The sequence below is a fragment of the Athene cunicularia genome (genome assembly GCF_003259725.1).
Source record: "Athene cunicularia isolate RWA chromosome 5 unlocalized genomic scaffold, athCun1 chr5_part1, whole genome shotgun sequence".
NCBI classification, from domain to species: Eukaryota; Metazoa; Chordata; class Aves; order Strigiformes; family Strigidae; genus Athene; species Athene cunicularia.
This window is the reverse complement of record NW_020799101.1, coordinates 13,513,055-13,525,868: the sequence shown is the minus strand read 5'-3', so window position 1 is coordinate 13,525,868 and position 12,814 is coordinate 13,513,055. Positions and strand designations below refer to the sequence as shown.

Below are 12,814 nucleotides of genomic sequence, written 5' to 3'. Positions count from 1 at the left end.
AGTGCTGACTCAGGTAAGTAAATGCATTATAGAAATAGAGTATATATGTAATTATCTACTGGTGTAGTGGTTTCTTTGCTGGTTTCCATTTTTTTTTTTTTATATTAATGTAGTATAGTTATCAGACATCTATTAACTGTCTATATTAGTGAGACAGTGTCATCCTTCAGAAACAGGGATGTGTGAAAAACAATTTGCTCCTTATGTATTAGGTGCTCATCTAATGTTTTTCTGACAATTTAAATTGGCAATCCACTGAAAAGTCAACTCAGAGCTAGGAGTCATTTACCTTTGAAATTAGTTTTAAAACTCTGCTTTTATAATTTAGAAATCTAGCAAAAGTCCCGTTAATCTAATTAAATATGTTGGAGTTTGTAGATGCAGTAATAGTACTAACAGAAAACTTTCCAAAGTGCTGGTCAGTGAGACTGCAAAAAAGATGTATTGGTAGGTTTCCTGGTGTGTGGGATCCACCTCTAATAAGAAATACTGTGTACATCATTTATTCGTTACTTCCTCTCCATTCCCTTGTATTCAGTTGTTGTTGCTCCCATCTTACCAAGTCCCGTATGGTAACACTCGCACTAAGAGTGAGCTCCTGGACAGCATGCACCACGGTCCCTCTTCCTACTCCTGTACACCAGCGTCCAGCCCACCTAATTTACAGATGAGCCATACAAACTAGTTCAGTGGAGGATTTCCATTGATTGGCTTTCAAGGAGGACCAGAAATTGTGGGATTGTTCTGACTCTTGATAAAACTCCAGGCAATATAACTCCATTTGTAGAGGCAAACTTGAATATTCAAAACCAGATTTGCTATATTTGAATAATGAACTTTGGTCTTTCCCTGCTCATAATTTTAAGTTTCTCTGTCCCTGATTTCCTTCTGCCCTCAGCCTGTGTGGGCTCATTAAGATGAAGTCTCCATTCCCTACTCCTCTGTTTTTAACTGCACTGTGACTGTTTATGAGAATAATTATGATCCCTTCTGTTGGCCTTTTGTTTCTTATATTTGTGTCACAATGAATTGCCATTGTCAGTCCACAGATGGGTATCTCAGGGGTGCCGTCTGTGCCATGGGTCCTTCTGGTGTATTAGTGGTGCATGGGCACTCCTGCCTCTTCACCTTCAGCTAGAGCAACTTACGCTTTTAACGTTGGAGGTTTCTAGTCAGATCCCAGGTGTACTGTGTCCCACGTGCCCTGCCCAAGAATAAACAGGGCATTGTATTTAGCAGATTAAATAAAACCATACAGAAATACCCTTCTGCTGCAGTCACCCCTTACCTGGAAATTATAGCATGTACACCAAGGGAGGAGGTGGAAGAGGAGATATTTGGTTGTCTGCTTTTGTCGTTGCCTGTCTGATTCTAGAGAGAAAACTCTTTCAACATAAGAAGCTGGTGGTGATCAGGTGCATGGGGGGAGAAAGGAGAGCCAGTGTAATGAGTGAAACAGTTATCTGCTGTAGGGCAGAGTTAGTGCCAAGAGCTCTCTCTGGCTTTTTTTCTGACAACTCTGCATGATCATCCCCCAAAAGATGGTAACAGCTGCTGGCACTGGCTCCTGACATCTGTCTGCAGTATCTGCACAGCTGTATCCTGAGGAGATGCTGTAGAAAACACAAACAGGTAATAGAATTTGCAAAACTAGCTTGCAAGTACTTGGGGCTGAATTGAACTGTTGTAAATTTTGCCCCCAGATGTGGGTCTTCTGTCATCGAGACACACACTGCCTTTACCATACAGCCATGTAGGAGCTGCCGTATGAATTGCCTTTATGAATTTAATTAACCTTTACCAAAGGGTTAGGTTTTTTCTCCACTGAAAACAGAACTAATTTTAATCTTCACCCCTCTCTTTCATATCACAGGTAGTGATTAATTACTCAATTGTGAAAGGACTGAAGTACAATCAAGCAACACCTACCTTTCATCAATGGCGCGATGCACGGCAGGTCTATGGCTTGAATTTTGCAAGCAAAGAAGAGGCTACCACGTTCTCCAATGCAATGCTGTTTGCTCTAAATATCATGAACTCACAAGATGGAGGTAAATTAGCAGTCACCACGCTCTTTATGAATCTGTGACCTTTTACAATGCTTGTTCTCTATCACCTAGTGCAGCAGTATTGGATAGCATGCCACTATACAAACCGTTATAATAAAAAAGGTTAGTTTCTAGTAGACAGACTTTTACAACAGCATTTGCTGTGGTATGAACTGTACATATTTTCAGGTTTCATTTGCCTGTCTTCTAATTTTTCATGGTGCCTTAACTCACAATAGGAAGTCAGTGGTTATTTGGAAAAGCCTCAGCCGGTAGGTAGCCCCCTGATTTATAAGGATCTGTGTATGCGTTGTGTTACATGTAAGATGGCAGAATAGAACTTTAAATTAACAGAAGCTAGAGTAAAATTAGCAACATTTTATAAGGTAGAACTTGGAACTGGTATTTCCAGTGTGTTGGGCATCATCTATAACTTGGCTCTTGTGGGTTGGCTTTCCAAAAGAGGAGTGTGTGGCGTCTCGGTTGTTTCATAAGGTAAAATGCAAAGGCTTATATGCTGGACATTGACTGATGTTCTTCCTAAGTATTATATTGACTGCAGCTGAAGTTTGTGGTGAAGTTTACCATTCTGTGAAATTGTCATTACACTAGCTTGACGACAGCCCAAAATAAAGTCCTGGTTTCTCAATGGAAACCAGTTTCTGGTCTGTGGTATCTGCATGAAGTACTGCCCTCCTTACATGCCAGTGACCTCTCTGCAGCTCCTGGGCTGGGAACAGAAAGCAATCCTTGTGTGGTGGGTTTTTTCCTGCAAAATTCACACCACAGCCCTGTTTTCCTTTTGAAAACAGTGTTTGCTGGCAATGGACAGCAGCTTTCTAGAAAGAGATCGTCTCCTCACAATATTCAGTACACAAATAAGTCTTACTAAAAGGTCTATTTGTAATATAAAAGTTCATATTTTTTCTTTTGCTATTTCCGTTCATTCTGTTGAGCTGACAAATGCAAAAGACATGAAAAAATCAATAAATGTCTTAAATCATGAGCTATATTTAGAAATACTGAGGACTGAATTCTGCCTTCTTCAGCTTGAACTTTTTCAGCTGTAGTTGTGCCACAGCAGGAGACTTCAGGAGGAAATCTGGCCAACACTCACCAGACCTAAACTCATGCAGGTCAGAAGTACTCTTTGGCTGCTCATATGTGCTTCAACCCACTTAGCCCACCAGATGAGACTTCAAAATTTGGATACTTTTACTGTAGTCTTGATGTAGTGATTGGTTTAATGTCTGTGAGGAGTCTGCCTTTCTTAATTTTGGGGGTTTTATTTCCATCTCTCTCTTCCTATCAAAGGGAATGGGGTTTCTGCAGAACTCAGAGGTTGTTCCAGTGAGGTGCCTTGTGGAAACGAGTCTCAAGATAAGAATTTATTGCTCTGAGGCTAAAATGAAAGAAACTGTCTTAAGTGGATACTTTAACTGTTAGCTACTCCTAGAAAAGAAAAACAGGTATTTTTAAGAAAGTGGTTTTGAGTATTTGAAAAGGTTATTAGATTTCTGAGAAGTTTAGGAATATACAGCAAATAATAATTTGCATTTTGGGGGGTATTCTTTTATTAATTTACTTAGCATACCAAAGTGTGTTAGATGCTTTACAGACAAAAGAGCCAGAGCATGCTGAAGAGCTTGCAATTAATGTTTGTATCTGTCACATAGACAGACATGAATTGGGTCACAGATGAAAAAATTTCCTACTTCCTTTTCTAGAAAAAACAATGGGCTGGTAAACACTCAGTGTTCAACAACCCCTTTTCTCTCATACATGAAGTGTTAGAAATTTCCAAGATTGCCAGTTGTCCCATTCCTTGCAGTCGAGCTTGTCAAAAACTGAAATTTGGTTTAAAGGGAATTTCAGCATTTGTGTTTTTTTAAAAAACTCTGATTCTGTGAAACAAATTCCCAAAATATTAATTTTTAGCAAATTTTTTTATAACAAAATTTATTTCTGTACATATTTCTCTTTAAAATTTTATTAGCTAAACATTTATAATATAATATATTGAGAACTTTTATTTCATTTTAAGTTTCCCAGTTATTGAAATGATCTCACCATGCAAGTTGACAGCAAAAGTACATAATGGATACAAGTTCTAAAGTGTTTTTTCAGATCTGCTCTTCTAGGCTCATATAGCGCGTAAGCTTTTGTGGGCATGCATTAATGCAAACAGGAATTCACACAAACATTCTTATCCATATATCTTTTCAGGCACAGCCGCTGCCTGCATGCTCCATCCATTCTGCTGCCTGTATGCTGCGTTAAGGTTTACTTTTTCATATGGAAAAATCATTAGGAAAAAAATTTATTCTATCTACGCATCCATGTATTAAAGTTGCTCATGTGGTTATGCAGATGGATGACAGCTTTAAGGAGTGCTTTTGTACACACAGAACTGCTCACACACTAATAAAATCCTCAACTAAATCCAGATAGTTAAACAGAGGTTCCCTCTGGCACACTCATAGTACAGAATAGCCTTTCTATCTGCTAGCTTTACAGTTTGGGATATGTTATGAGCACTAATTGGGATGTGCCATTTCTAATGTTTAATTGTTTGGTGTATTCCCTGCTGAGACATTACTATGTTTAGGTACTACTAATCTTCCCATAGCTGGATACAGATTCTGGCTTCCATGACTGCTTCTCCCTTCATTCTATCGCCCACTTGCATCGACTAAAATTAATCATGGTAGACTACAGCAGATAATCTGAGACTGCATCATATCTTCAGCAGATGTGGAGTCAGAGTACTCCAATATTTGGAAAAATAACTAGTCTTGGTTGCAAATCAGTGGTGTGGGTTTTTGAATGGCGCACTAAACTGAATTAGTTTTAAAAAATTACAGCAGTCTGTGTTTTGGGGAGTTGGAAATAATTTTTAGGTAGTGCTGACTTTCAAATGAATGACTCACTTCAGATGAATATACAGTTATGAGCTAGTGTTGAGAATTACTATACTGTCCCACTTCTTCATGAGACAGACTACGATACCCGGGATCATTCACTGCATGCACTGATCTCTGTGCTGATTATGTGGGGCACTAGTGAAAACTAAATCAAGTGCTTAACCTGTGGTTAAATGGGCTGAATCAGATCCTACATCTAGCCTGTGTTAACCTGGGTTGAGTATCAAGATCATCCCTGGGGAGGGATTCTTCCAGGGAGTCTCATGTCCCAAAGTTAGGGAGAAGAGCCGTAGTCCAAACTTGCTGTCTAGTCATATTTCTGCAGCGGATGGATTCATACCCTTTCCCACAGGAGGGCTGGTTTTCTTCAGCACGGCCAAATTCTCAGTGCTGTGATGGGAGCCTCTCCCAGCACGCATCCTCAGGGTGGGGTAAAGCAAGCCTTGCAGTGCAGGCAGGAGCTGAACATAGCTCAGTCTTGTGCTTTGTAAGGATGTTAATGATCATGTTAGGTGTAATCTGAAATGAGATAAAATAAGACTAAAAAGAAAATAATAATACAAGTGTATACCATCCTTCCCTTAGAGTTTGTCAGTTGCCTCACTGAATCACAGTTGTTTACCTGTCACCTTGTTTATATGCCTAATTACTTTGATTTCCTTATACATCTCTTTCATCTGTTCTCCTTTACAATAAAAAATGAAGAGTTGGTGCTGAGCCAGCCTGCAAAATGAGAGCAAATGATAACATTGACTTGCTCATTACCAGTCTCTTCCTTACAGTTCTTTAATGGTGTCATTTAGTACGACCATTAGTATGACAAATGACTTCCCATTAAATTGTTTTTCTTTCATGGGTGTCCACTTTGTGAAGCCAGACTTTTTACTGGCGTAAGTTACCTGATGCAAGGAGTGTCACCAGCTTACCTTGTCACCTGCAGCCAGATTTCACTGGGGACAGAGCATCACCCTTTCTTGCCCAGGGATACTGCAGGGAAAGCATTTTGCACAGATCCTGCCCTCAGGCTGTTTGATGTTTGGTAAGCAGACAGGGTTCATGTGTTTCAGGGCTTATTGTTAAATCCTCTTAGATTTAACAAGGGCAATGACCGGTGGCAGCACGGCACAGTTATTGGAGCAGGACATAAGGTGAGGATATCAGTAAGCTAAAGCAGGCAAGTTCTTCTCTGGCATAATTTTGTAGGAAATCCGTGGTGCCTGTGATGAAGGTAACTTTCTGCAGGGCTTAGCGGAGCCTATACACTCAGCGCTTCTCCCAGTGAATCGTTACGTTTCCCTGGGAGAGGGAATGAGAATATTTTACCTCCTTTCTTGCTCCCCACATCGCTAGGGACAGGCAAAGGAATGGCTTCATTTCTTTCCTTCCTTATTTGCTCACTTCAGACACTGTCTTTGCTTCCCTGCTGGTCCCTGACAGCCCCTGCATGTTTCCATGCTGCAGAAGGAGGCAGTGGCTCAGCTTTGTGGTTTGGCATGACCAGCTCTGAGGGCATCTTGGGCTTCCATGGCTTCGAGACTTGGTACCTCTTGGAGAAGAATTGAGAGTCTGCTCAGAGTATGCAGTCTGCTGGTGAATGCTGCCTATGACACAGTGAATATAACATATTGTGGACTTGCTTTTCTTGATGTCTTTGCCCTGGGGACTTGAATAGTTATTGTTGACTTACAATGCAAGAAGATCATACTTCTAAATGTAAACACCACATGCTGGAAAGCCTTATGCAGAGGGCTATGTTGCAGAGTTAGCCATAGTTAAAGAGGTCAGCTGCCTTATCTGACTAAAATGGGAAAAGTTGGAGGAAAGCATGAAATAGCAGGGGACAGGTTTCAAGAAAATGACTAGTGATTTTTTTTTTTTCTTGTAAGAAAGACATTTTCTTGTTCTGAGTATAAGTGGCTTACAGACCACACGATATAGACGTGTAGGTCATAGAGGGTGCAGAGTTCATCCCCATGCCTTCCAAAACAGAGCTTCACAGACCCAGCTTTAACTCTGCAGGGAGGATGTTTTGGCAGTCAGAAGGATTCCTCCTCACTCTTCTTCTGATTAGCAGATCTGCTGACTTTTCTTTTCCAGCATTGTGGATTATTTGATATGTATTTCTCCAGTCCCCTTTCCCATAAGTTGGATTTGATTAAGTTCTTTGGAGTTTCAGATCTTTTTCCATTCCTTCAGTCATTCTGCTCTTATCCTCATCCAGAAGTGACTGCATTTCTATATTGCTGGGAGGAAGTCCCTTGAAAAGCACTTTAAGATCTCTAAAATAAGGAAAGAAATAGAAAAGTAAAGCACTGATTCATCAAATAGCAGAAAAACTGGCAGCATATAGCATACATTCTTCTAGTTAGATGCCCTAAATTTTTGCAGTGTTTCTGTCAGTGCAGGATGTGTGTGAAGATTATGGTGCACTGGATTTCAGATGAAAGTCTACACATTTTTTTAAAATAGAATTTTAAAATGTTATATTCATTTTTTCGTTAGAATTTTTCCAACTAGTCCTGCATCTCTCAATATTTCAGTGGCTCTAAAGCGTAACTGCTGGGAAAGTCAGTCAGCTGCATTCATCTTCTACAATGCAGTGACTGTTTTATTTGATAATATTGCCCCAAGACTTCCCAGCACCACAAAGGACACAGTGTGGGAAGACAAAAGACTGCATCTTCATTACAGTACTGCATAATACATAAAATAACTCATCAATAATGGAGGGGACCCACCACAGAACATAATGCACACTTGCAGACAGCTGTTTCCAAAACCATGCTGGTGTAAAGAGATCCATGCCTCATGTAAGGCGCTTCGCATGCTGTGCTGTGGGCTCATTTCCCACGCTATCAGGTGTGTTGGTACAAATTATAAACCACTAAAATGGTATATTCTGTGGATGTTGTACTTTGAAGTGCACTAATAACATTTAAAGACTCAACGTAAGCTCATATTGTGTAGGTATTACAGGACCATAAACATGCCATTCTGCTGCAGGTCTTTTAACCAAATAATCTCAGAAGTTGTTCCTATTTATAATGTAGGAATAGAGAATGTGTAAATAACAAGCTTTTAAACTTATTAGTGTAAATATGATCCATGTGGTCAGACACCTAGTGCTAGCCAAAATAGCAACCCACAGGCAATGGTTAGATGATCTTTAAGGTCCCTTCCAACTCAAACCGTTCTATGATTCTGTGAATTGGGTACATGTTAAAAATAGAAAAAGCTTTTGCTTCTTTAAAAAACAAAGCTTCCCCAGGGGACTAAATCTTTCCGGAGTGACATCTTCCAAAGGCACCAGAGAAAGGTTTAAAGAAATAAATTTCACAATTTTTCCAGCCTCACGCCTACTCCAGTTCCAATATAAACTTTAGTTGCTCAGAAATGCTCTGCAGATCAGGCAGTTTCTGATCTAACTTGCTGTGCTTTGTAAGTCAATGAAGAGGGAGGGAAAATTCAAGTAAGATGATGAGCTCTTTTTGTTTTGTCTGCTGCACTGCTTTATGACTGGAACTGTTCCAGAAAAATCCACCTGACCTATAAATAATCTTTTAGTATACTGCTTATTACAAGAATAAATTCCTTCCTTTGCAGACTGGACAGAGATGAGCTGTTTACACAGCAAAGTAGGTGTGAATTTATTTTCCTCTGCAACCAGTGAGGGGTACTCCCCGGGCAGTGCCCCACCACGTGTTCAGCAGGTCCCGTCCCTGCGACCCTTTGAGGGCAGGAGTCCCTTGCAACCCCAGCTGAAAAACATCAGCTCAAGCCAGAGTAGCACTCGCTGGGTCTTGCTCCCAAGGCTCATTCTTACTGTGCTGTTGAGGGTGACAGTACTCAATACAAGCCCACTGCCCATGTTTCCAAAACAGCCAACACTACTCCTGGAATTATGGGCACTTTCATTGCAAGGGCCACTTGCCTGCAAAACTGCTTAAGTGCTCTCTTCTCAGGTTAACCTGAGTTTCCTGAGATGGGTATATGACATTTCTAAGAACCTGTGTATACTTCATAAGTTAAGTTCACATTAAGGGAAACATGTTTAAAACCAGAACTGAAAGAAGTTGGCCCAGCCAGAAGAAACAATGAGTAAGACTGGTTAAACTTCCATAGTAACTTGGCTCCAGCTGACTGGAGCACAGGAGGTAAATTGCTTCACTCGTGAAGAGATAAACTAGGATTACAGACTCCTTTCACTGTTAAAACTGTAGACATCATTGCTGTTATTCATCTGTCATTTAATTCTTCTCTACAGAAGTAGGCATCATTTTTTTCAGTTCTGTTTTTCAATCACCCTGATGGTAGGGATCCACGACTGAAAGTTTTCCAGGGCAGTGAAGTGCTCTCCCAGTGTTATGCTAATGAAAACCTGTGACATATTGGTTGTACACGTCTTAGCCACTTTTTGTGCAGGACTCTTATTATACCCCTGCTTAGAGCAGCAGCAGCTCTGGAGCCGCTGTCGCATGTCTAGAACAACAAAAGGTGCCTTTGTTCTTTGAAGAGCATAACAAATCTAACGGCTCTTGAGTCTCTTGCTGATGTTTTTTGCTGTGCTGAATTCTTCTGCACAAAATGAAAACCACTTCAGGAAGGAAATTGTGTGGGGAGAAGATTGTTGAGAGATTTAAGAGAGACTTGCACACACTGAGAGTGAAGACTTATGCTAACAGATTCCCTAGCACCATTACCCTCAAACCCTTGTTTTTCTGAAGCTGGCGCAAACTGGCAAAGTTCCCAGAGTTCAGTGGTAGGAGATGCAATGTGGCTTTTTCACTAGACTACAATAAATATCAGAAGAATATATCAGCTTAGGGAAAAAAAAAATGAATGTGATTCTCAAAATTTAAGAATTCCAGTAATTTATGTGCAAGCAGTGTAGGCCAGATTTTGGCTGGTATTCATTTGGAGACCATTTATAGCGTGTTTGCTTGCTGAATATGCCTCTTTATCTGGCAAGGGCACCTTTTCAGGCGTTAGTCTGGACTATATATACCTCATGTCCTGTATCAAGCCATGGCTGTGAGTGGAGCTCAGCCTCAAGCCACAGAAGTATGAAAGCTGCCTTGCCCCAGGAGGTGCTGTGACTCAGAAGCAGCTCCATGTCACTCTCCCTCCTCTGCTTCCTCTCCTGTCCCTGGAGAGGTGGCAGGAGAAGGAGCACCTGCCACCAGGACGCTGCTGGCATCCTCCGGGCACAACTCCTCGGGTGGGCAGTGGGCGGTGGGCTGTGCCCTGACTCTGCCCTTCTGCGCTGCCCAGGCAGTGAGCAAAGGGGAGCGCTTACACCCCCTCTGCCTTCTTGCCTCCTGCCAGTAGTCTGTGCTTGGAGTCCACAGCTCTTCAAAACTCTGAAGCATATGAAGAGCAAGTGGCTTTTTGTGATGAGAGCAGTGGTTTTAGCTATTCCAGTGCCATACTTTGGCGTGTTGAAACTCAGTGCATTTGTTTTGCTCAACAGTAATAGTCTAGAGGACATTTATTTATTCATTGGGCACCTGATTTCTTCCATCAAACCTTCTTTCAGTTTTGTGTTCATTTTCTGTCATTCTTAAAAATGCTTTGATATTTTGTGTCCTGGGGTAGTCTCTAAAATAACATGACTTCATTTATGTCGGATCAAGAATTGCTTTTTTAAGGCAGTTTGTCTTCCTTTTCAAACCCTGCGTGAATTAGAGGTGCTGTAATTCCATGCAGAACAATGCCACTGACCTCTGTACATACATTGAAACCTCACCCCGCTCTTCCAATTCATCCACAGTATTTTTAAAGCCAAATATTGGTATAGTTTGTAATATATAATGTCATTGAATAAGTTGAAAAAGAACATTCTGTGAAATTTTTCTCACTAGAAGAAAAGTGGAGAAAGAACACTGAAAATAAATAAACTGTTTTAAATACTTTAAGGGATGCCCTTATTCTTAAAAGAAAAAAAATTACCAGGCAGTGTGCTGTGATGGTAGTTACACAGATCCAGATTTGCAAAGAGTTCTAACTGCTGACAGGAACTCCTAACCTGAATCAGCCAAACCAGATTGATTTTTACAATGGTGCTGTGCCCCTCCAAATGCTATTTATTTTTGGAAAAGTAAACTATAAAAACTTCCAAGAGATTGCACAGAAAGTGACATCTCCAGCTTTCTATGGCATTAGTAAGTATCCAAATATACTTAACACAGGTGGTATTCATTCTGAATCATTTTGCAGAAGTGGTGCCTTATGACAATGTTGTCTAATTCTGGTGTTAAGCCCCCCACCCCAATTCCTTATTTTATACTGTTCATGGGTACCCTATGCTAATTTTTAGTTACTAGCTGATTTATATCAGTGACTAACTTGAGATGAGATGCACAAATGTGTAGGGATTAAGATAGGTTTGGGTTATTAGTTGCTGAGCTGGCAAGAAACTTGATTCTTTTTCTTTAGTAGACTTTCTGGATTCCCAGCTAAGAGCCAGACCTTATAATAGTTTGTCTCAACACAATAATTCATCCACTCCCTGATCTGTGATCCCATTCCAAGCAAGTAATAATTGTGTGACCATGATCCTCCTGTTAATGGGAGTAGAAGTGTAGGCATCTGTAGCACAGGGTTTTGTACTGGAGCAGGGCTGTCACTGTGGTCAAGGAACAGTAACAGGCTCCTGGGACAGTTGGTTACATATTTTAGGTGTCTCTACTAGGCACCTCTAGGCAAAATAAAGCCTTTTTTTTTCTCTCCTTTTTTTTTTTTTTTTTGTCACTGACTGTAAAGAATTGCTGCTAAGAACCCTTCTCTGGTTCATGACAATTTTGCTATGATCCTCTCCCAAACTTTCTAATTAATAGATTAATTATTTCCAATTATGCTATAATTAATTAGTAACTACACTAATAATTAAACCTCTAGTTTAATAATAATAAATTAGGGATCTGGAAACTAATGTGTATAAATTGTATTTTTAGTGATGCTCCATGGATTTCCCTGGGACAGTTAGTGAGAACTCGCAGGAGTACATGTGTTGTGTGCATCCGTATGTGTGTGTTCACAGGAGCAGTGCACATCAGATTATCACTTCTCTGACTGCCTGAGCAGTGCAAACAGATGGTCTTTGTGCATGCAAATTTTTGGATTTTATACCAGAAATGAACTCAGGAAGAAATTCACACATATATAAACAGAAGTCAGGAATACGTTGCTGGGCTGAAAGGACTTTTCACATGTAATCAAAATAGAATTGATAGTGTTTTGAATTTTGTTTTTAAACTCTGCTTTCATTATGTGCCATAGTTCACTAAAAACATGTTCCTGGTCAAAACACACGGCATTTAGGGCCAGAGAACTGAGCGGGGACAGCCAGGGGTGCAGCTGAGGAGCTAGAGCACGGCTCTGCAGCCCTCTCCGGCAGAGGCTCAGGTGAGGGGAAAGTCTACTGCTTAATTCTGACCACCAAGTGAATGGCCATATGCTGCCACCAGCAAAGCATGTAGAGCAGCTTCTCCTGCTTGTTGGTAATCTCCAGGTAGCTCACACGAAGTCTATTAATTGCCATCTTAGATGACTCCATGTGTCATCCATCATCTTACTTTCACCAAGTCTGGGGGACCCGAAAGCTCTAGGTTGTGTGGCATTCTGGAAGCAGAAGCTCAGCCCCTTATGGAAATGACTGTTGTAATTTCTCCAGTTAATGCCAACGAAGTAATGCAGCTGAAAATGCAGTTAATTTAACTGAAACTCAGGCACAAAAATGCTAGGCATCTAGTCTACAATAATTGTGTAGTTTCCTTTTCACTCGTCAGAGAGAGGATGGCTCACCTAAAGGTGACCCGTGGGGGTGAGTCCTGTGCTGTTGGC

The 12,814-nt window shown here is 40.7% G+C and overlaps 1 protein-coding gene across 9 annotated transcripts in view; it reads left to right on the top strand.

Moving 5' to 3' along the window:
- Positions 1 to 12,814, top strand: part of EVL (Enah/Vasp-like) — a 134,554-nt gene that overhangs the window by 63,032 nt on the left and 58,708 nt on the right. For all 9 annotated transcript variants that reach the window (XM_026849389.1, XM_026849393.1, XM_026849395.1 and 6 more), the window contains exon 3: positions 1,874 to 2,051. In XM_026849389.1, coding sequence (XP_026705190.1) covers positions 1,874 to 2,051 — 178 coding nt within the window. The remainder of the gene's footprint in view (positions 1 to 1,873; positions 2,052 to 12,814) is intronic.